Raw genomic sequence first — 25,435 nt, 5'->3', positions numbered from 1 at the left:
GTCATTCCCTCAAAAGTATTATTCTCTATGTTTTTTGTCATGGGTGACTTAACTCTAAGATTACTTAAACACATAGAAAAAAATCATTTTTCGTAAATCATTTTGTCTATGTTGCGTGTGAGCCAGAGAGAGAAAGCAAATGGTGCGCTGACAGCCTCTTAAGCATATTCCCCCCCCCCCCCCCCCACACACACACACACAATTGGTAATTGTGGATGCGACTTCTGTGATTATTATTAATTATTGTCCGGCTGTTTTAGGAACTAGAACTATATGAACTAAAAAAACATTATTTTTCTTAAATGTAAATTCCTTAACTTAAAATTAAATACGTACCTATAGTTATTAAAGTACTTCTAAATTTCGTCCATATAATAGGTGATCTAGCTTATACAGTATTACGGTATTTAGTATTTACAAATTAAAAAATAGAGGTAGTAAGTACACAATGCACTAAATAATTCGAGATGATGTAATAGTTTATTACGTTTACATTTCAATTAGAAAAAATAGACATAGGCGTATTTCAATTAATATATCAGACAGCAGCAGTGACGCCGCAATAGGGTCCGTGTCGATTTCGGTGTTTCAATATATTGGTTGTATATTATACTTATTGGCCCCTATTACTTATTCGAAAAAACGTGATCAATCATTGGTATCACTTGATTTTCCTAACCAAACTGTCAAGTCTTTTTATTCGTTAATCAATTATTTTCATGATAATAGATATTTTGAACAAATTATTCTGTAGAGAAATATATTATTTATTGGTATATAAGTTCGTACAAAGGCTTTAATGGCAGGTTTATTATTTTTATCAAATAACCACTGAGAACAATCTGGTTGATTTGGCAAAGATCGTTGGATGTTACAGACGAGACTTAGTCGGGAGAGACATTTCAATTGTCGATGACAAAATGTACATTGGCCAAATTTCCAGACCACAATCTACTTATTGTACCTACTCCCTTGCCCCCTCCTATTTGTTTAGTTTAAATTCAAACAAGTTGTTTATAATAACATAAACGGACAAGCTATGCGTACGTACGAAAAGAACAATAACATTACACGTTTCACAATTTGCATTATAGGTGTAGTGTAACAATAACAATAACTACATTACAACAATAAAATATATTAACGCGTATGACAATCAAACAATAGTGCGGGCACCTATAATAGTATAATATCTTCGATTTTTAGATTCCGAGTGAACCAGAAACGTTTCGGTTTTACGGCGATTTCCTCCTTGGTGGTTTGATTTTGTAACCCCGGTAGCGTTTTATTTTTTTTTTCGAATTTTCGGCAGACGGAAATAGTCTAAATGCGATCTATGACGATGGTATAGTGCAATATAACTAATAAGCGTAATAATATTTATTATTTTTATTATTATTGGTTAAAATTCTCTGCACCCGGTTCAGTGCGCAATAAGAGTCCACCGCCTAATGTACATAATTATTATACCTATACGCACATAGAGCGTTATACGCAACACATTTCAATTTGGATTTTTATACACCTTACAAGCGTGGTATACGACCAAGATTTTATTATGATATGTTTACGCGCCGTGCATTTATTTTCAAACGTCCATTGTTTCTCGCATTGCGACTATATTTCGCAATCGTCGTTTAAATATAATATTTAATAATAATATTAATGATGATAATGATGATGATGATGATGATGATGAATAATTCCAGTTGCATACTATGCCGCGCCACGGTCAGTCGGATGCATACCATCACATACCTCGAGGCACACGTAGGTATATAAAAAAAATTGTTGAAGAAAATAAACCGCACGTCATTAACTCGGGTGGATATAGTATTGTGATATCGAGTCGATTATGGAAACATATAATAAATATTATTTTAAATCTTCCAATTTCGCAATTATATACGTCGACACAGTCAGCTAATTCTTGATCACGCAACTATATAGCTGCATCACTTCACTATACCTAATGATAATATTATCCAGATGACAAACAATATTTTTATATTTGTCAGTCGATTTGCTGTCCGTATCAAGCGCAATTATAACTGACCAACGAAACACACACGTCCAACGAATTCATATTGGTAAAAAATAAATATTATACAAGAAACAAGTTAAATATTCTTACAATACGGATTTGTAAAGATTTTGAAAAATAAAACAGTTACAACAGTATAAAGTCGTACTGATATAATAAAAGAAATTGAATCGAGTTTTGTTCGTCTCATAAAATATTATAATATCTATAGGTAGTATATTATACCTATATTATTGTATGGTTGCGCGCCACACCTTAACGTTTCGAAACGACATAAACTCGCATTGCTCATATTAAACAAATATTGTATATATATATATATTATATATAATGCGCATTGTTGCATGATAGATAATGGTAATAATAATATCAATCGAGTAAACACATTAAAAAAATTATGGGTATACGTAGGTATATACACGATTGCAACGGCCGATAGTAAATTATTATGCATGTTAATATCGGTTGGAAACAAACGCGCATCTTCCGATGCATACATCAATACACACAATACGTAAAAGATGCATAGGAATATTTTCAATTATTATTGATATTATTATTATAATAGGTACAAGCAAGCGTATCGTATAATTTTCGACGTCGATTAAAATGGGGGGGAGGGGAATCGTTTAGCATTAGTGCCGTTAAATCGAGACCACATTTTCAGGTATTATGTTACCTATATAGGTACTGTCGACGGTTTGGCTGCAGAAGAAAGAAAATATGCTCATTTGGTACTTTTTTTTTCCATCGCTTTAATATTATTGTGTATAATATTATTATATATTATGAAAGTAATTTGTTCGACAACGATATACGCATATTATAATATATACAAACCGCACGACCGTCGATCGATATTGAATGTATTCGGTGTATGAATAAATATAGGTACGATATGGTGCTAAACATGGTATACGCACTATATATAGGTTCTATAATATTATCATATTATGTTCTTGATCTATAAGGAATTATATTATAAATCAATTATATTGCCTTATTCATTCGTTGGGTACATCGAAACTTGCTTGAAACCTTTGGTGGAAAAACTCTCAATACCCTCTCCCCCTCCCCCATAGACCATAGTTATAAAATTATCGAATCTTATTATATTTAGCGATGTATCAATATATATAACACCTACCTCTTGTTGAATATCTGGTCAGTATACCTCCTCCTAGTATAATTCTTAAAACGTTTTCCTTTACTACTCTCCCTACAACAAACCCACACAACATTTTAACAGTTTGATTTCCCCCTCTACTGAGGCATTTATATTGACCGCTTATTCCACCCAACCGATGTCACCATCTCCACACCAGCTCCACCAGCTCCACTGCAGTCTCCAATATTAAACAGTATTATTTTTTTTTTTCAGTTATATTTTTTATCGTTGTCATTTTTGTAAATGTTTTCGATTGATACATCATATTAACATACATTTTTAATTTCATATTTTGAATCAAATATTTTTCTGAGGATTTCAATTTGGAACGAGTGGTTAATTTGTTATAACTTATAAATATTTTAAGTTTACTAAACTGAGGTAGTGGACAAACATCTTGCGGGGTACTTCTCAACATCTATTTCATTGGACTTATTGGACTTCGTTCATATAAGCTTTATAAATACTTATAAATTATAATTTATAAATGTCATAACCAAATGACAGCTCGTTCAAAATTTGATTTTAATATACAAACAAACTCTCAAAAAAAAAATATTTATATACAATATATGTATTAAAAATAATAATAAAGATTTTTTTTTTTCAAAATGTCTTGAATGTGTGTAAAAAACTATATCGAGAAAATGAGTATTTGCCTTCAATAGAATCACCTTGCATAATATTATATACCTAGTAGTATAGTACGTATAATGTATATAATATATATTGTTACATATTGCTACATTAAATTACCTATGTATTTAATGTATATGGCACAATAATTTAGTATACGATATTTCTGACCATATTCGGCTAATCGCGTCCAATCGCATTAGTGAATATGTGTCGTCTCATGAGTCGTCGGTGCCGAATATATGTAAACATATTATCTATATTATAGACTCTGACTGGAAGATTTCTCAGTTATTACAGATTACAGTGTCCAAGTCCCTAGCACTAGTTAAATTGCTCAGGCGGCACGTCTGGTATATATTATTGTGAGAGACTGATTATCATAATATAATATACCTATATCAATTATTAACATAACGTGGTCCGACGCCTTTGTTTCGAAACCATCTCTTACCGCATTCGTCGTGATAATGCATTATGCAGTCTGGGGCAGAGATACCTATATAATGTTATTGATTGAACCATATAAATTAAATCAACACTAATATTATTTGTATATTATAATATGACTGCAGCTTTGAATTCGATAGGTTTTCTGCACTTTATCCTTTAGCTGACACGAAATCTTCAGCAAACTCTTAAATGAGGTGTATTATACTATTAACTCTTAAGCTGTAGCTGTACCTAAGAAAAAGCTCTATCATTCGTAAACAATATCCGGCTCGATTCGGAAACTGTTTAGAAAATATTTGACTGGCGCGATCCAACAGTAGTATATATATATATATCGATACATTAGTAGGAAAGACGAAAGTAGGAAGATATAGTTATCACGTATCTCAACTGATTCGTTATTATATGTAGTTTTTTTTCATACCTTCGGTGTTTATAAAAACTGCAGTTACGTAAAATTTGCGGTCAAAAATTGAAAGTTTCCCGTCTGCGGTCGAGTTCATGCCAATAACTCAGAATTCTTTATTGTTTATATTTTTTCCCCCGTCGAAAATTGATCGTCATATCCACAAGTTCAAATAGATTATTGAAGTCTACAAAATTGGTTTTCCATTGTACGCTCGAACAATGTACGAAGTACCTGTACCAGCTACCTATGAGACAGTGGAAGAGGTAAAAAAATATCGTCTATTTTATTGTGTGCCAAGAGAAAAGAAGATAAGAATATTGGTTGTGAAACTACAAATGCGACTACAATGGACGAAATTAATTATGAATTTATTATCCAAGACGAAGCTTTATTTGTCATTGTCGGAGTACAAATGCAAATCTCTTAATATGTCGCATACTGGTCAGCTGTGGTAATCAAAATATGTTTCGTTAACAATACAATTGTCAATATTTTTTTCTCAGTAAGCTATTATTGTGCTTAATCAGGTCATGTACATTGCACTTATACGTATATAAAATATTATTATGTATTATAAATCGGTCACCTTCGAATTTTTTTTATATATTTTTTTAAGGCGAGATTTCTTTAGTATATCTATAAAACGTTGTTTTGGCATTAATACTTTCGTAATTCCGTACAGTACACACTTTATTAGTGTGCTGGATGTGCATAATGTATACTTACCAATGCCTGCAATAATTAATTGATCAATGGCCAATATTTTAATTTTTAATTTTTTTTTATAAGGAAATCATAATATGAAATTAATTTTGCTGCTTTGGATGCGCTGTTAAGACATTCAAGCGGTTCTACCATACCGACGATATATAAAGCATATTATACGATATACATATATACACAATACACATCTTGAATAATTTTCTAACATATAAATTAAATTTGCACTCAAAACACGGTGAAAGAATATTTTAAATGAATATAAATTAACCTTGCGCCGGTTTTTATACATAATATATATATACTATACCCATGATATATTAATGTATTATTGTACGTCGGAGTTATGAAAATTGGAAAATAACTATTAATGATCTACAATGAATAATATTTATAAATTAACTATATTATTGTCGTGTAACGTATTTTACACAAATTAATCAATAAATAAAAGAATTCAAGGTTAACTCAACAGGCTTCAAGGTTGTTCTTGGATGATTATAATATAATATGATCAATTTTTATATATTATATATTATTTATTATAGGCTAATTTACTAAAAAATAACTTAACTTCAGTCTGTCATGTTGTCAAATTTAGGTTTTACGGATATTTTTGTTCGGAAAATTATATAAAATAATTACTTTAATATTGGAATTGAATCGGATTTACTCAATCAAAGTAATCATTTATTACTAAGAACATCTCGGTTTCGTCGAAGCTCTATTTATATGAAAAGCACAACATTTAAGAATACTGATTTTTCTAAAGCTTTAATTTTTACGATCAAATATATGTGTATACTGTATATTCCTTGTTATTTTTCACCCAGATCATCTTTTTTAATGCAAAATAGGCTCTGAAAATATTCATACATTTTTTTGAACACTGCTGGTAATTTACTATATTTTGTATTACCTAAATAGGCAATAGGCATATATTCCCATACCTATACACCATGAGTTTTTAAAAGATAAAAACAATAATAATAATAATTGACAAAGATATCCGTATTCCGTAGACATCGGCTGTTTCTCACTATGGACAAGAAAAAAAGTCATGTACATCTATATGGAAGGCGGTTTATGTGTTGATCGTGATGAGTCTGTTTATTTTGCCAATGCGTAACCAAAATATACACGCAGACTTGCCAAAATAACGTTTTCGTGTTATTAAAATAGGATTGTTAGTTGGTACATAATAATGTATGTATATATTATAAACGTATTGACTGCTGCGGAATTCACACAAGCTTTTGTCTTGCACTGTGGTTCGCGATCTGTGTGTGTGTGTGTTATGTTAGTGCGTCAGAAAAATTTTTACGACGATCATCTCGTCCTTCCACAGGGCCAGTCACGACTTTCCGGACACCCGGCACTACTGGTTGGCAGATGGACGTAACAAAATCGTGCGTAAATCACGACCTATCATAAGAAGATACATGACGTGCGATAGACCACCGACACACGAATGAAAATCGCCATAGTAGTATTACATGACTACCATGGCTTGCAGTAGTGGACGAGGGGAGAGTGTGCCACCGCAATGTTATCTCGTTTTCCTGCATTATAAATACTGTTGTGTAGGTACACAATATATACCTATTACCTGTCCGGAATATTATATAATATTATATTATAAGCGAACGATTAGACCGTTTTGCATGGACAATAATCCCGTATGAAATTGGAATTGGTCATCGACAGCAGTGCGCGGGGTACCTATACATATGCTAATAAGTAATAATAGAAACCGCCTGTGGGCTGTGGTCGCTGTGAATCTCGCCGGAAACGATAGGAGTACAATAGTCAACCCCAACCCAAACTTTTAACGTAATTTGAATGTGGTATTAGGCTATTGGGGTTAACTTTACAACGGGTATGATATCATTGTTATTTTTTTCCTCTGTCAGACACATCGTACTATTCTGGAACCCCCACCCCCACCTAATGATGGTTATAATAATAGTATATACTTCGACTTTTTCTTGCTTATTAGTGTTATAATATTATAGCGCTTGGATTATGAAGGGGTGGTAGTGCGGAGTACCTCTTCTCCTCTTCTCGCGTTTAAATAATTTTTAAGCGTATCGCATCAAAAATTTCTGAATTACATATTATATTATACATTATATAGTGACTAGTGTGCAATATAGGTCTTGAAAACATCCATTTTCAGTACCTGAAAATTGTTTGCGATGCTTATAGATAATTTTTTTTTTTGCAATTCAAGCACTTATTATTACACTCATACATCATACACTGCACGCATTATATACCTTAACTTTTGTACCTATCTATAATAAATCAACACACATTGTCTACGAAATCGTTATTTAACCTCTGAACTTAATTTATTTCTATACATTAATCATCTGTATCCAATATAATATATATATTTATAACTTGACCTTTTACGCATACCAGCACCTCGTTATCTCACCTATTCTGAACGACTCAATTATACAACATCATAGTAAAAATAATATGTGGTTACGAATTTACGATAGATCCGCTGTTCGTCCGCTAATAATATAATATTATAATATATACTCCGACAGCCCGTCCTCACCTCGTAGGAAACGCATTTTATCTTAATTTCTCCATTAAATCATACACAACGTCGTAATAACAATTATTGCAGTTTAGTACCCAGGTAAATAAATCATCGCGATTATTCGACTTTTATCGATATATAGGTAAGTAGGTAGGTACTCTGCACGACAACTGTCTGCCTGACGTCTGTATATAATATACAAAATGCAAAAATAATATTATGTACCTGTATTACAACATTATAATCGGTCTTCCTTTTAACGCGCATCTTCCGCGATGACTAATCCCCCGCAACGACGACGATGACATCCGCGCAATAAAAAACGACGACGATGACGTGCGTTTGCGGAAAACCAAAATGCGTCGTTAAACTCACTGCGACGAGTGCAAACACTCGAAGCCGGTATAATTCCACTATAGATAAAAATATAATAATATAATTAATACCATGCGAATTTATTATGGTTTTTGCGGAGATAACGCGCTTTTATAATATTCATATTATGCAGCTCGTGGCTTGTTTGCGGTTTTTTTCCTCATATTATTATTATAGGTATAGTACGACGTACCCATATGTACGAAATGCGCGACAGCTCGTCTCGAGTGCCCACACGTACGCTCGAGTGCGTATTAATAAGCTGTGATGCAGTGTACAGTGTTGGGTATGATAATATGTAGGCATTCATCGCATATCACGTGCACCAGCCCCGTAAAAGAGTGTGTTTTTTTATTCGACCCGCGCGTGGAGTGCAAAAAAAGAACGCACGCGGTAAAATTATCACCCGACGTGCAGCGATTACCGTTATATTATAACATGTAATGACGTACAATTATTATAATAATAATCGCACTATTCACTCTATTATACGCGCAATATTGTACCCATAGGCATATTATTATATATTATTTTATTACATTATTATCAGCAACGTTGTAATTGCGCGTATACCCATGTCCTATAATATGTGTCTCGGTATAAACCCACAATTATTGGTCTGCGAAAAAAAAACCGTAGTACGAGGACTGCTGCAGTTGGTTCCCGGGCAATTTTTTTATGCTCTATGTGAAACATTTGATTGAAGTTTTATTTTTTTTTCAACAGCAGCAGCGACATAATACATTTAAAAAGTGGAAATTAAGATACCGCTCGGCGCTCGGTGTCTGTCACGCACAAACACAGTGTATCAGCTGTTATTCTTAAACGGGATAAAATAAGATATAATAAGATACGAATTTCAATCGGTTATAAATCATTACTTAGACTAACTATTTTTAGCGAACTGCAGTTTTGAAATGTACCATGATCTACGCATTTTTCATTTAAATGCGAATAATTTTCCTAAATCCCAGTGTCATTACGTCGAGAATCGTGCGATCTTAGCAATAACAGCAGTTTCATAAATTTATATTTTTGTTATAGGTACACAAAGAAAATATCGTGTACTGACAGTTTCTTATTGGGGTGGACAAAAATTCTCAATACGGGCCTGCGTATGAATTATAAGCTTAAAACATATTATTAGTTAAAATATATATATCATATGCAATAAATGAACTCCGTGGACACACATGGCTCGGATTTCAGACAAAATGGAATATATCTCTCCCCCGCCGCGTTATTTGAGTTTTATTCATAAAAAAAAATATTATTGGTTATTAATCGATTTGTCTTATAATATATTTCATCTATATAATATGGTTCGACAGTACCTACATTAAAATCAAATAAAAACATTTTATTAATTATTTCTTAATAAATAATAACTGTAAATAGAGGATAATATTGTATTGTTATACATAATAATAATATAGTATATATGATGAAAATATTGTGCGTGAGTTTTAATAGAAACAGCAGTAAGGGGACGCAAAAATGTACTAACATTTTGCGTTTCTAAACTCCACTACCTACTTATTTATGATCAACGACTGAAGAAACAAAATAGCCGTGGGTCTGCTACGGTTGAGTCCTGCTACGTCTTTCGCCGGAAATATCTCGCTGCCGCACGTGCGCTTTTCGTCATTCCTCTCGCACTTGTCGTTTAACCGTTATAAAAGTATTTTATTGATTTTTATAATTTTGGCTGTGATTTAATCAAAATATCCAAAACGCGATCAGCTTCTCCCCCCACTCATTGACGTCATTGTACAAAAATAATAATTTAACTACACTATATAATATAGGTAGGTATATACTATATTAAAGCAAAAGGATGCCATCAAAACAGGCCCGCGGAATCATGCAGGTCGTTTTACTTTTGCAATTTTCATTTCGTCTTACTGTGCTTTGGCAACACAATAATCATAATATATTTACACTCGGCTCATTTTTACAACGTTCTTTATTGTATGTCATCTTAGGTGCGTTCCCAATATATAGCTGATGTGTTAGCCTCACCGACAGATACCTAGATCCCAAAATATACCAACATTATATTATGTTACCTCCGAACGATTGTTTTACGCTTTTCGTCGAACGCCATTAATAATAATGCACCACTATTGCTGCTGCAACACAAAAAGAAACATAATAATACGAAATCCGAATCGTTATAGACTATAGTATAATATAATAGCACCGGTACCTACCTTATATCCAGTATAATATGGTATGGAGAAAAAAAACGTTTCGCGGCGTTAAACTGTGGCTAATAAATAATAATATTTTATAGCTCACAAAAACGTAATGGATAAAATATAGTACGATTAATAAAATGTTGAACCGTATCGAAATGTATTTATCATTATTTTGATTAGTCATCGCGACGGTGTCATCTAATCATATCTATAATGGGGCATCTATATGCCGCGATTATTTTCAAGAGGTGCAGAATATAATATGTATAAAAAAATACAATGGCGGCCACGATAAACAATCATACAGGTCGCGGAAACGTATGGCTTATTAGTATTGTTATAGTGACACACATATAAAGAAATTAGTCATTTCGATGTCCATTTCCTTATATAGATACTGATATTGAGCAACCCCCCCCCCCCTCGCCATATGGACATGCTCAATACACCCAGCTTTTAAAGAAATACCCTCATTTTCCCCAAGTTAAATGTTTCACTATTAGGTATATATAAATAATTGGACGTAGCAATGTCATATACGCAGAGGGATCTAAGGGGCTAAAATCCCTCATAGATCGTTTTATTTGCAAAGTTTCAAATTTCCAAATTCATCATTCATAAACCATAAACGTAACTATGCAATTCATAGACCGGAAAAAAAATGAAATTTAAATAAATGTCTGTTTTTTCAACTCATCTTGTATTCAATTTAAAACAGTTTTACTGTCAAACAAAAATTGTATCATTCATAAGTCAAAAATCAACTAAAAAAGTAGAGAATTTAATAAATATATACATAGCACAAAATTAGCCAAAATATTTTGAATATTTCTAATTCGTTTCTAAAAAACGATTTTATAAATAATTTGTAAAATATTTAAATCTCTGCAAATTGTATTGTAAATATTAAATTTTGATTCACAACAATAAAAAACAAAATTGATTTTTTCAAGATTTTGCGTAAAAATTCTCGTTTTCCCTTTTATTGTTTTTTTTTTTAAAAAGTTTTACCTATATTCAATTTTCTAATAGAAACCACCCTCAAAGTAGAAAATTGGAGAATTTTTACTGTTCCTAAAGATCAAAAGGTTACGTGAGATACAATAATTTTGAAAAAAGACATAATTTTAAAATCAATACATTCATCTCTCCGTTCAAAGCCTAAAATTAATAAAATAAAATAAGAATTACAAGTTTGGATACTTTATTTAAACAATCTGCAGCTTCAAAACAGCATAATTATAAACAAAATATTGTGGGAGCTAAACCGTTGTGTATCGTACAATATATTATTAAACACACTACATAGTGATTATTATTTAATTAATTAATTTTTAAATGTCGTGCGTTGTATTTTTTTAATCGCGCAAACTTGTTTTTACAAATCAAAATAAATAACCATCTTATGTGCTTTTGTGTTTTTAATAAATAAAACCATTAACCATCGCATCGTGTCGAACGTCAAACTTACTATTATTTATCTATTATATATTAAAGTACATTATACACATATTAAAAATGTTATTAGTTTTTACTAATAATACTATAAAATAAGACAAAATTAAGCATCAGTCACCACCATAAAAATACTTTAAGTTTTTAATACTTAGATAAATATTTAATTACAATGTTGTTTATAACTAACATACAAGGTATTTGAAAAACAATGTATTATTTTTTTTTACGAACTATAATACAGCTAGCTTTTTATGACTTATTGAGTTCTGATGTACCTATTTAGTTAAACCTGTACTGTCAGACACACAAACTCGCACGTATAAAAAAGTTTTATTGGTGAACTTCATTTTAAGTTATTAAATGCTGCTCTATAATGTAAGGGATTTTAATTTTTAAATACAGTACAGGTAGTATTGTTCTACGGTATAATATACATGTATAATGAATCTATTTAATATATTATCCTAGCCGTGGGCCATTACTTATTGATAATGTATACTTTTTGTTTTGTACACGTTATACATACTATACAATAGAAAATTAAATAATGAATGGCTTGTTGTAGTGTCATTACTCTGGCCATAACGTAATATTGTGAGTGAAGAGGTTAATAAACAATAATCAATTGATTAACTCAATTATTACAATGGCAATGAACTCTGTTACATGCATGATGCGTCGATACATATTAATTTGTAATTATTGGTATTAATTAATTATCTAATCAATGAGCTTAGATAAATCTATAGTTTGGAAATTACATACTTTCAGTACCTATATATTAGTATGATGTACTTACATAAGGTCGTCAGTCTTTGGTTCGTGTTGGTTGTACTTTTATACGGTATAAAATTTAAAATTCACACGCTATAATATATTACGTTTCTCTCTATAATATATAATACTATTATATACGTTAATAAATTAAGTGGTTATACGTATAAAATGATGTACAATGTACCACACGCAATTTTACCGGCGTATTAATTGGTTAATTTGATACTTAGAATAAAATCAAAAATTATTTTTAATTAATCTTCAAAATGATACGCCATGTCGAAAATAAGCCGCAAATGAACGTCTAAAGGAAATACGGTGATGGTTAATTGAACGATTTACAAGTGAGTTTCTGAGTTACATATTATTCGGTATTGTATATAAAATACGCAATGTCGTATTGTATACGCAATACATTATGGGTTTGTGTCTAGATCATTATTTTTGACCGTCTACACCGATATAATAAATATCGAAAGGCTTACGAAGGAGGAGACAGTTTACGACGACACGCAAACGTGTATCTGCAGTACCTATATTAATAATTAATAATCATAGGTAACAGCATCGGTATGTTGAATACGTATAATAATTTTCGGTATATATTATGCTGTTGACCCGCGGTGACCGAATACAGTATTGTTACGGCATGACGGTTTATGACTACCTATATACGTTATAGGTATAACTTTTAAATTATAATAATATCTCGTACCTAATCGAACGGCATTTTCGGACATCTCACGGGTGGCTATTATTATATTATATTATACGATCCATCGAGGCGTACCTCTATATAGGTGCATGAAATACGTATATTATAATACACCTGCCTACATACACACACACACACACACACACACACACACACACACACACACACACACACACACACATGACACACCTGTGTGTGCGCGCGTACAGTGCACAGATTTCGTATATAATATATTATTATTATCATTATGTGTGTGTGTGTACCTTTTGCGAAATTCGCCTCGGGGGACATCGCGCCGGTCGCGGATTCGTCGAGTTTTGTCGTCCTTAAATAATAATAATAATTCATCGGGGTAATGGGTGTACACACATGCACACACACATACGCATACCGCGGGCCAAATGTCCGAATCGACACCGTGTTGCAGAAGAATCTTCTGGTTGCCGCCGACTTTCGCTTTTCTATATACATATTATATATGCCTCCATATACCGCCTCGTGTGTGGTTGTTCCACATAAACGTGGTCGAACCGCGAAAACCCCGCCGCCTCCTTACGTACGTAAATTTTAATAATATGACGTGTATATAATATGTGTATTGGTAATCTTAGACATAAAGATATTATAATATTATTATTATTATCTTTACATGTCCGCGTGGTAGTAGTACCTAATAATAATAATAATATCAACTCCGCGTATAATATTTCTTTAGTCATGATCGATCGTAATATATTTTCCGTCCGCGGTATTAACTTTTTTTACGACAATTATTATTTACGAACCGTGTTATATTATTATTGTGATGCTGTACACATCACATATACGGTGCGATATTATTATTATGATTTTGTACTAATATGACGTATACGATTCGTGATTTTTCTTTTTTTCTCCGCTATTGTTTGCACAAACGGGTAAAACATATTATCCGGGGCATATACCTACGATAATATAATATATTATATTATGTTCTTGTTCGGATTTCGTTTACTGCGGTTTTTCGCAGCGCGCTCACTCTCCGCGGCGGCGGGATTACCGTGAAACCGGAGAAATTTTCGCTGACGGACGTGTGTGTGTGCCACGCTCGCATATATATACTTTACCCATATAATATAATATATATAGCCTGCCCAGGACGCACGCCGCCGTGTCTAACGCGTATTATTATTATTATATTATTTAATTATTATTATTATTAAAAAAAACACATTATATTATATGCAGGTACACGTGTTTCGCACGCGCATCGTATTATATACCCATCATGTGCATTCCGACATTCGTATATTATATTATTTATATGTACATACTTAATAATATTATTATACTTTTCCTCTCGTCCGCGGTCTGGACCGTGTGCAGTCGTGGGTCGCGCGCCACCAGACGGATATAGTGAAAACGTGAAGGTGTTTCGGATTATTATTTTTCTTTCATCGTCGTTATTATTTCAAAAGCGCGTTAAACGGTCCATACAAAATGTGTGAGCAGCACGGTTGTGGAATGTGTATTTTGCGATATTATTATTATTATTATCATCATTAATTACGAAGATTCGGCGGCCTGCAACAGTGCAACGAGGCTCTATATATATATTAATGCAATGATGTACCTGCAGCTAGCACACCGGTGACGCATTGTTTGTAATATTATATTATTATTATTATTATTATTATCATTATGGTATTCTACTCGACGCACAAGGCACATATTATTATTTATTATTATAATAATATTGCTATAGCTCACAGCGTTATGGTTCTCGATTATATTTTTTTTAGTGTCTCTCTCGCAATAATAATATTCGAATGCGTGTACGTCTTCGTATATTATAATATTATTATATAAAAGTTAGACGCTGCGTTACATATTAGGTGTATATCATATTATTATAAATGCATATTAAATATATTTAGAACGTTTTTCGTTTTTACAATGTTATAGTGTTGTGGCCTTATCTTGTTATATAACAGATATAATACCCATATTTGGTGCCTATCCCAGTTTAGCCTACATATCTATAGGAATATAATATAGTATTTAATATTAACATATTAGACAGTCCTAATTTTCTGAATTTTATACATTGTATGCAATAATTTGGTAATACGTTTTCTATAACGTTTACGTTTTCGTTTTTTTCACTTCAACCAGTATAGATTCACATTTTTTTCACCCATTCTTTAGTGTGTAATTGGATTTTCTTTTATACATTCTATACATTTGGTGTAATTGATTTTGACGAATAGATATTCTCAAACTTGATTCATCCGTACCTGACCGATATTTTTTTAATGTCTAATGAAAAATATAGACTTCATTTTTTTCTCGTGTTTTTTTCTTGTACCAGGTCAATGATTTATATCCCATCTAATTTACTACCTATAGATTATAATCTCAATGAAACAGTCTGGTTTATCAATTTGTTTGATACCCAATATAATTATATACTTCTTCGTATAATATAGGTAATCAGTTTGATTTTTTTTTTTAGGGGATGAATATCAAATTTTTCTTCCGACATTTTTTTTTTAATGATCATTATCATATTATTGTAGCCAGATAGCAAATTAAGTCATCGTGCCACCCGGAGACAGTCAATCCTTCAATAATTAGAGACTATATATATGCATTTTACTGTTATGCTTTATACTTTATAGTTTATAGTATATAAATCTCTATAACATAATCTTTGATAACGTCAAATAAGCTGGTCATGTTCGTTACCCCACTTACGAATTTCATAATGATTTCTGTGTGTCTGAATTAATTCAACCATGCTAGAAATAAAATTTACGAGTATAATATATAACATGTTAACAGTGAAAATTTGAAAAAAAAAGTACAATCTTAATAAACGATAGTTATCAAAACATTATCATTATTTAGTTATAGGTACTTATCATGACAAAAAATTAACATATTGTATAATTTAATTTGTTTAGTTGACGATGCGGGGCAACAAATCAGTTTTAAATCATTTTCGGAAACACAGATTTATCCATGAAAAGCTTTGATTTCTATCTTGCGGTCATTGATCAATATTTTAGAAGCTGGACTTCAATATTCCATCAATTAAGTTGAATCTAATGAAGGTAAGATGACATTATTTACTTTTTGAAACTTAAATGTATCTTAAGACTAATAAACTATTAGGTAGTTAAAAAAAGTGTTTTTTAATAACTATAAAAGTACTGAAATTCTTGGATTCCACTTCAAGTTGTATAAAGTTTAGAATATAAATTATACCAACCGAAAATATTCTCTAGTAAAAATTAGTTATTAGCAGGTAATGGCAAATATAAAAATATTAACACATTGGAAATTTAACTAACATATCATATAACTTATATACCTACTTTAGTTGTTTCTTAAATTTTGCTTCGTCATAACTTTGTTTATGCTGTAGTCTGTTATTAACTCGTAGGAATATTTTCGAAAATCTACTTATTATTATTATTATTATTTTAAAATTTGTTTTATATAAATATGTACTAACAGGCAACAGTCCATCAAGGCATTTATACCATTTATACCATAATATTATACTAAAATATACAAATTTTTGTCCGGTTACTCTTTACAGATACCTATATAGATAATTAAATTATTTAAAACAGTAATGTTTTCAATGTGAGCCGTTTAAATTTTACATTTTTAAAAAAGGGGTTTTATATAATTTAAAGTCTTCATCTACATTTTTTGAAAGCGTAGTTGACTTTAATTATTTCTTGTATTGCAATTATTTATTATGTATTATATAATATATTATATATGGATATATATAACATATATTATACTTTTTTAAATGGCAACCTATATGCGTTTTAATTTCATTTTCTGAAAATTGTAATGTTTGATGTCGTATAAATAATTGATATTAAACCAATAAATTAAACTTCATATTTTTTTATAAATTTAGCTCAGATTTAAGTGTTAATGATAAGGTATATTTTATTTCTAATAACGGATTACCTACTTTGGATAGGAGCAAATATGTCTCAAAAATTATAGATAAAATTATAGCTAATTCAAATTTTTTTACATAATCCTTCGTTATAAATACATGTTTTATCCTATTTTATACATATATTATGTATTATACATTATTTAGGAGATCATTTTTCCCATAGTATAATAATATACTTCTCATTTTTAATGAAGAAATGTTTATCATTGTTGTATAAGAAAAAATTGTATATTGCATTGGAAAAATGTGATGTCATATTTTTTTAAAATTATATTAATTAATTTTCACGGTTAAAAATGTATTTTTGAAAACTGCCAGGCGCCTAGAAAAACTGAAAGTAATGTACCTATTTGAATTTGAATCTTCCGTCATAACCAATAATTGCGCAATACGAGGAACGTGCAGACCGAGTCCTATATATGCATGTCAAATAATATTGCGAAAACCTTAGAAAAAATATCAAAGATTTTGTTATAAACTATAACCTTCGTCCTTCGATCCTAATATATAATATACTTTGCATACTTTTGGTCACGCCTACGTTAACGTCTTACGTTGAGCAAACATACAAGGGGGGTATAATCCCTTATAACTATTATCAAATTCTCAACTTTATAACCTTATCTAAGAATTAATTGTTGTAATAAATAATGTCCTAATTATTGGGCAACATTTAATTTAATTATTCAACATTTAATTCCATAATCGATATTTGTACATTGAATATTGAACATTTCTAAAACACTTCTGTTTCAGTAATTAAAACAATTTAAAAGTTTCTATATTTAAACTATAAAAACTGAAAAATAATCACAAGTTTAAAATTATATTAACAATTCTAATTAAAATTGATCTTCGCAGAATATAGTGTCTTACAATGCTTACTGCTTAAATGAATAGTGAAAATAAAAAAAAATTATAATCATACAAATTCTACCGATAAAATTGTTATGGCCTGTATTTTATATTATAGGAAAACTAGCTGAATTAAAAAAAGTTGTGATTAATTAACCTCTTTTGGGTGTAATTCACTGTGCATAGGTATGGAAGCAAAATCATATTGCATTTTAATTTTTAGCAATCTCGCTTGGAGTTGCCCATGAGTCTCGCTTATGGTTATGCGAACAGTATATTATCAGGTAAGCAATCTACCTGCGTTAGATTATCGACACAGTGAAGTTGGTGATAAGACAAATGAATCAGTCAGGGCATCAGTCTATCAAATTTTCCATGTTTACCCCTTTTAACTCCCGTAAAGTTGATTTTTGAAAATTGATTTCTTATGGGTTTTTTGCATCATAAAATTAAGCTACTGACCAAATTTCATACTCATAGCTTCAGCGGTTCCGGCTAGGCGATGATGAATCACTCAGGACAAGTAATTTTATGTATAGAGATTAGTGCGTTTCTCCGAGTGCAGACCGTCGGATATCTTTATATATTAATATTATGTATTATAATACACCTACATGGCTATATTAAAATATATATTCGCGTTTCTGATACGGTACACGGTTTATTAATACATGGTATATGTTATATATATATTGTAACCGGTAACCAGAGTCAATTACTTTTTTGAAACGCTCGCTCCAGCGAAGAGTATAGGACAACAAAAAAATGTCGTCACCTGACCGTGTTTCGACATGGCCAGTATATATATGCAACGGTCGGCGTTGGCGGGTAATAAGTACATAATATAAATGTATAATACAACGATAATGCGTGTAATGCATTAATATACGAAAGCACAAAACGATAACAATAATAATGGATATTAAAACGAACGAACCGACTCGGCAGCGGTGTCCCTTAATGAGCATCGAGTACCTACGCGCCTATATAATATTATTATGTATGTTGGTACCTACACGACGCATTGCAACAACAACAACAACAACAACAAATAACAACTACAATAGTAATAATAATATGTATGTTTATTATGTACAACAATTGCAGTTTGTGTGTGTGTACAAGCCATAATAATATCATATTATATTATGCACTCGGCGCGTGGTAGGCGTTTGTTGTAATATCCGTGCGCATAATAATATAATGAGATTTGGCAGGCGAAGATCTATGATCGTGGCCGGGGAGGTCGTCGGAAACAAAAGTGATCGATAAATCATTTCACCGATCTGCCGCGCGTTTTTAACGGAAACGTCATTTGGACTTGGGATCCGATATTACAGCAACAACGACGTTTATTACAATCAATAATAGGCACCTCCTAATCGTTGGTAGGTGCAATAATATTATAATATTCGAACGACCGTATTTCCGACAGCATCGCGCGAGTTCTATGGCACTGCAGATACGGTCGCGGTCGTATATGCATATATTATGTTTATCTAACAATAATTCATGTTCCCTATTGTATTATTCATATTTTAATGGTATTATATTATTATATTTTATTGTACCTACACGTCAAAATATAATATTATAATATCATTATGCGTACGCCTATTATAGGTAGTAAATAATAATACTATCGATATCGTAGAATCGGCAACGTGGGTAATTTCGCGTCCGAAGAATGATCGATGGTGTATAGAGCGGTATGATGGAGGGGGGGCCGGCACACATATGCCGTTTTCGTCCGGTCGTTTTCACGCTGGGTCCATCTCAAGGCAAACGTGTTCTCCAAAACACTGATAATATAAGATATTGCTCCTTTTTTTCCCCCCACGACACCCAGACCTATGGCCGCCACTTCCCTCCGGCGGCGGCGGTTTCGCTCACAAAAGAACGAGCCTCGACAACGCACCCTCCTTTTGCTGCCGTCACTATATGATATGATATTATCTCAACTCAAATATTATTATTAAATATTATAGATACGTCGTGAATACGAGAAGTGTACACGCCGATAACGGAAATGCATATTATTACAGGCACTTGGCGAATAATTACGATATTATGCACATGCGCGGCAACAAGTGTGCCAACAAATAATAACACCAAATACCTACTCCGTGTAAGTCGAAGGTGTATGCAATGCGTTAATGCAGCGTTTCTACGCCGTCGACCGATGCGGCAAAAATGACAGTAATATTATTATTGTCCAGTCGACAAATAAACATCTACGGTTGTATATATAGGCAAATGAGTATACTAAAAACATGGTTGTTGTTCCGGTATGCATCATGCGATTATGCTATTATAATATTACTCAACGATATATAAGTAATTAAAAACAAAATGTAAATAACTGTTGAAAACAATTAATTGTTATTTATTTGTAATTTATGTAGAAAAACAATTTTAAAGGTACACTCGTCCAGTATGCTATCTGCGATAATTTAATGCTGTTTAATAAAAACTTCAGTATTATGCCATTTACAAATTAGTTTAGTGGGTATACCGCATAAGACCGCAGACCGATACAGTCATACATAACATTACATTTCGTCAACGTAGGTACCTCGTGAAAGAGACCTTTCGTACCTCTCCATGAATCCATTTTTATTTATTATAACGCCTTTCTGACTTCCATCAACTGTCAGTTGATCCACTCATTATTTTCGTAAAATTCTAGTAACCGAAGACTTAGACGGCCGACGAATATTCTCTATATCGGATCTATAAAGTTTTCCTAGTGGCTTACATTTAAATAATTTGACGTATACACAAACTTCCGGCAGTCATGCGGCTAATATCACTGATAATAAAATGTATCCGCTCGTAATTACTTGTTTCCGATACACGCGTTTACACGTTATATTTCATTTTTAATTGTTAACAGCCGGTGTACCGCATACCGGAACCATATTAGTCGAAAATAAGCATATAAGATATGTTTAGTTCAGGTTATTGCCTTATTGGTATATTTGATATAGGTAGTTAAATGTCAGGAAGTAATTTAGTATGTCTCTGTGATCTGTAATTATTAATTACTATTGTTTCTTTTATTGTATAATTAAATGGGTATAAACCTGTACAACAGACATAAAGCGTATTATAACTAGACCCTCGGTCGAATCTATAAAAGATATACTTTACAGGGCGTCTTGATATATTCGTCCAAAACAGCAAGTGGCACTATTATTAGGCTTAGGCTATGCACATAATGTGTGCTATGCGATCGTTCATATTTTAGATTCTATATTTATTCCGAGCAGTGTTTTAAGTTTTAACGTGCGTCGTTTATGTTAATAAACATTTGGAACAAATTATAAACCATCCAAGTCGAATGCTATAACCATAATATTATAATATATAGGCATTTCCTGTCGTATATTTATACGCACTGTCGGAGGACAGAAAAACATCACTCAAATATTTAGGTTAGTTAAAAAACAAAAAGACCAAATGAAATGCACATTGGATTCTCTGCAGTAGATTAGTAGAATCACTATAGAATCATGAGCTTTAAAGTAAAATTTCATTTTTCTGTCATTTTTTCGAGAATGGCCACTGATATAATAATACATACAGTTATGTTAAATCAGTGGTTTGATTTAAAATGTACAGTTTTCGTCTATGTTCAGGTGAACGATTAACGATTTATTTTGTCATACAACATTCTGAAGTCAATAGGGAGGTCTTAAATAGTAACATAATTTTTACTGTATACATTTTTTTATTATACATTCATGTAATAATCTCTATTTTCCAATCACCCGTCCGTAAACTACCCACTTTTACGCTTTAAACAACAATAATTGTGATATTGTCTTCATTGTTGATTCCGCGCGTAAACGTATTCAGCTGATGTCATTCAAATTGCATAACGGATCTATAAATTAACGTGTCGTCTGTTTCCGATGCTGCAGTCAACCCAATCGCGTATAGTTTTATTCCAATAGAATTAATTAGTTAAAAAAAAAATTAGGCGATCTAAACGTCATAATACTACTATTGTTAATACACGAATGTATACACAATAACGATTTAAAAAATAAAAAAATTGAACATTTTTTTTAAATATTTTCCAATTTTTTTTCTTATATTTACAAACAGAACACGAAATACAAATATATTATGTAAATTTATTACACGTATAATAATATTACTAAGCATTATTACGGCGTCAACGAACAAAATGTAGGTTAAACCATTTTATAGTTTTGTATTTTTTTTTTTTAATACCATAATTTTAAACCGCTTTTAAACTTTAGATCTACTTATCGAGTGTGTGTGTGTGTGTGTGATAGTGTGTATATTATGACGTATATAATATGCTGAGTCCCTCATGCGATTTAAATTATATTCGTGCTTGCATCCTATGCGGCAATGCGTATACACATAAAATATGCTTAAAACTACACAGTAATTATCTTATTATTATTATTATCATAACATGCGTTATTACTATAAGAAACTAGCTCAATATTCATTATAATGGTGTTAAATTATATATCAATTAAACCTTAAACCATGTTGTAATTTTCACTTTTAATGCAAAATCGTGATTTGCAATCACTATATATAAACAATTAACATCACAGTTATTTACTTTAAAACTTGTTCGATATATTTTTAACTAACAGTTAATGTAATTTTCTTTAATACATTTTTCTTAAAAAAATTGAAAAATAATTTATTGTAATGATACTTACAACCGTTCTAGTAGTATTCTCAACGGTAAACAGGCAAACAAAATAATATGTTTTTATACTTCTTGAAACTGGTTTGAAAATCGATTTGTACCTTCGAGTACAAATAATTTTTTCGATTTCTGTCTCAATTATTCTATACGCGGCTATACAACAAATTTGATGAATCTGTGTCAGGCTGTTTTACTACTATAGTTTTCGCTAAACAAAATATTATGTTTACTACTTACTGGTATTTTAAGTAAATTTAAATCACATCTCGTTTTCTAAAATGTCACTAAAAAAATTGTTCAATAGACATCGAGTGGTATTTTAACATGATATATGTACCTACCTAACCGAGTTTTTGCGAAAGTTTCATTGAACCCAATATAAATTTCGTCAGATGATTTGCACTGCGATATACTGATATATGTCTCAATGCAGTATGGACCATTTTGAATAGATTATAGCCATAGGGCTTTCTGATTTACCGGAAGAAAGTGTATTTAGGACCACTATAAAGACACGCCCAATATCGCATAGATATATATTCATTGTGATTATACCTACTCGTAAGTCGTAATAATATTTATACTTATACCTCTCATTATACTAGGCACTGATTATTTCATTCCAACACTGTCCCTCCATAAGATGTGTTATATTGTTTGGGTGATTTTTCCTACCATATATTATGTTTTAATAATTTACTTAATGCATTTAAATAAAGAAAAATAAATTAATAGATTACATAAAATAAATTACTGACGTCAAAATTATTAAGAGCAGAAAAAAGGCTTCAACTTCAAGTTTGACGGAGATTTCTGGTAGAAAGTGGGATTTATAGTTAATACTTCCAGGTGTCAAAAGTAAAAAAATTCCAAACTTTTCAAATAATTGTAATGAAGTATGAAAAATAAAGAAAATAGGGAAAAACAGAAGTTACGAAAAACCAATTTTGAAAAAATTGATTTTGTTTTTTTGTTATAGTTAAAAAATAAAACTCCATAGAAGCTTGACGTTTTACAATATTTCTTATAAGTTCAGAATGGTAATTCATGTCATATATATTATAATTATGGGCATATATATGCCCATAATTATAATATATTACGATGTACCTACATATAAGATGTTGTGGCAAACATTAGTTCAACTTACTGTATTACTATACTAATACAAAAATAAACTACTAATAGGTATTAATAAATTATAACAAATAGAGGATGACACACCGTTTCCGCTCAGAAATATTTTTGTAAGCAATGATTTATCAATGAATTAATATTGAACACATCTATTACAGTGACCTACCCACAATAACAAGGTACACTAGAAAACAGCTACTATACATCAGAACGTTTTCCCTACTTTTTTTATTAATTTTTCTTGAACTACTATTTAATATTATATATTATTATGGGTACCTAATTAAAATTGTAATTGCCTATAAGTACATACGCCTACTAAGAACATTTTATTTTCCGAATAATTTCATTTTGATATTATTGTTCGAAAACTAAATATTTCAGGTTTCTGTGAACTTATAGGTAGGTACGAAGTACCCATAACTATTTACCAGTTCTTCTTACAGTCATTGTATTTTTCTAAATTATGTTTTTTTGGTTAACAAAAAGTATTTTTTGGTTCACAAAAAATGTATCTTTAGGGTATAAACTAAAAAAATAATAAAAGTTAATTGACTGCTACATTTGTAAAGAACTAAAGACGTTTAATACATAATTTTTTTTGTATAGGTTTCATGAAAAAAAAATCTTATAATGATTATAATGAAAGATGAAACCTTATATGTGAACGCTTTTGGCTAAACCTGCAGCAGGTCATATTATCCCCACGTGCTGTGAGGTGGATTAAACAATAAACGTATATGGCTGAGGATACAATTGTAAATTATAATTTCTAACGATCCAATTATTGGTCTAAGGGTGAAGGTTACGTGACTCTGACATAATGATGATACCTTTGTAAATTTTCTATTTTCAAAGATGTATTTAATAATTAAGTCGTTTACTATAATACAGGTACCTACCTAATTAGTTTTGTGGATTATATCCCGTATTAATGTAATAATTAAATATAGGTATTAAATAGTTAAAAACAATTTCCATGAAAATATTTTTATAGGTTTTGAAAATATTGGTAAACTTGTAAGTTATTTTCATTCTATGAATTTATTACATGTTTGTGTTTAAGAGGCTGTCAGCGCACTATTCGTTTTCTTTCTCTGGCCCACGCGATACATAGGCAAAATGCATTTACGCAAAATCATTTTTTCTATGCATTTAAGTAATCTTAGAGTAAAGTCACCCAAGACAAAAAAGATAGAGAATAATACTTTTGAGGGAATGACATATCGATTTGTCTAAATATTGTCTCAAAATAATT

The 25,435-nt window shown here is 31.2% G+C and overlaps 1 protein-coding gene across 3 annotated transcripts in view; it reads left to right on the top strand.

Moving 5' to 3' along the window:
- The window catches only part of LOC100166061 (rho GTPase-activating protein conundrum), a 67,536-nt gene that overhangs the window by 20,053 nt on the left and 22,048 nt on the right, over window positions 1-25,435 (top strand). For 2 of the 3 annotated variants that reach the window (XM_001946439.5, XM_029487126.1), the window contains one exon: window positions 16,459-16,608. In XM_001946439.5, the coding sequence (XP_001946474.2) occupies window positions 16,603-16,608 (6 nt within the window). In that variant the 5' untranslated portion in view covers window positions 16,459-16,602. Of the gene's footprint in view, window positions 1-12,813; window positions 13,143-16,458; window positions 16,609-25,435 lie in introns of those variants that run through there. The other variant, XM_008186376.2, reaches the window with a different exon arrangement.

The sequence above is a fragment of the Acyrthosiphon pisum genome, chromosome A1 (assembly GCF_005508785.2).
Source record: "Acyrthosiphon pisum isolate AL4f chromosome A1, pea_aphid_22Mar2018_4r6ur, whole genome shotgun sequence".
Classification (NCBI taxonomy): Eukaryota; Metazoa; Arthropoda; class Insecta; order Hemiptera; family Aphididae; genus Acyrthosiphon; species Acyrthosiphon pisum.
Note: the sequence above shows the minus strand (reverse complement) of the source record. Positions and strands in the feature narration are given on the sequence as shown.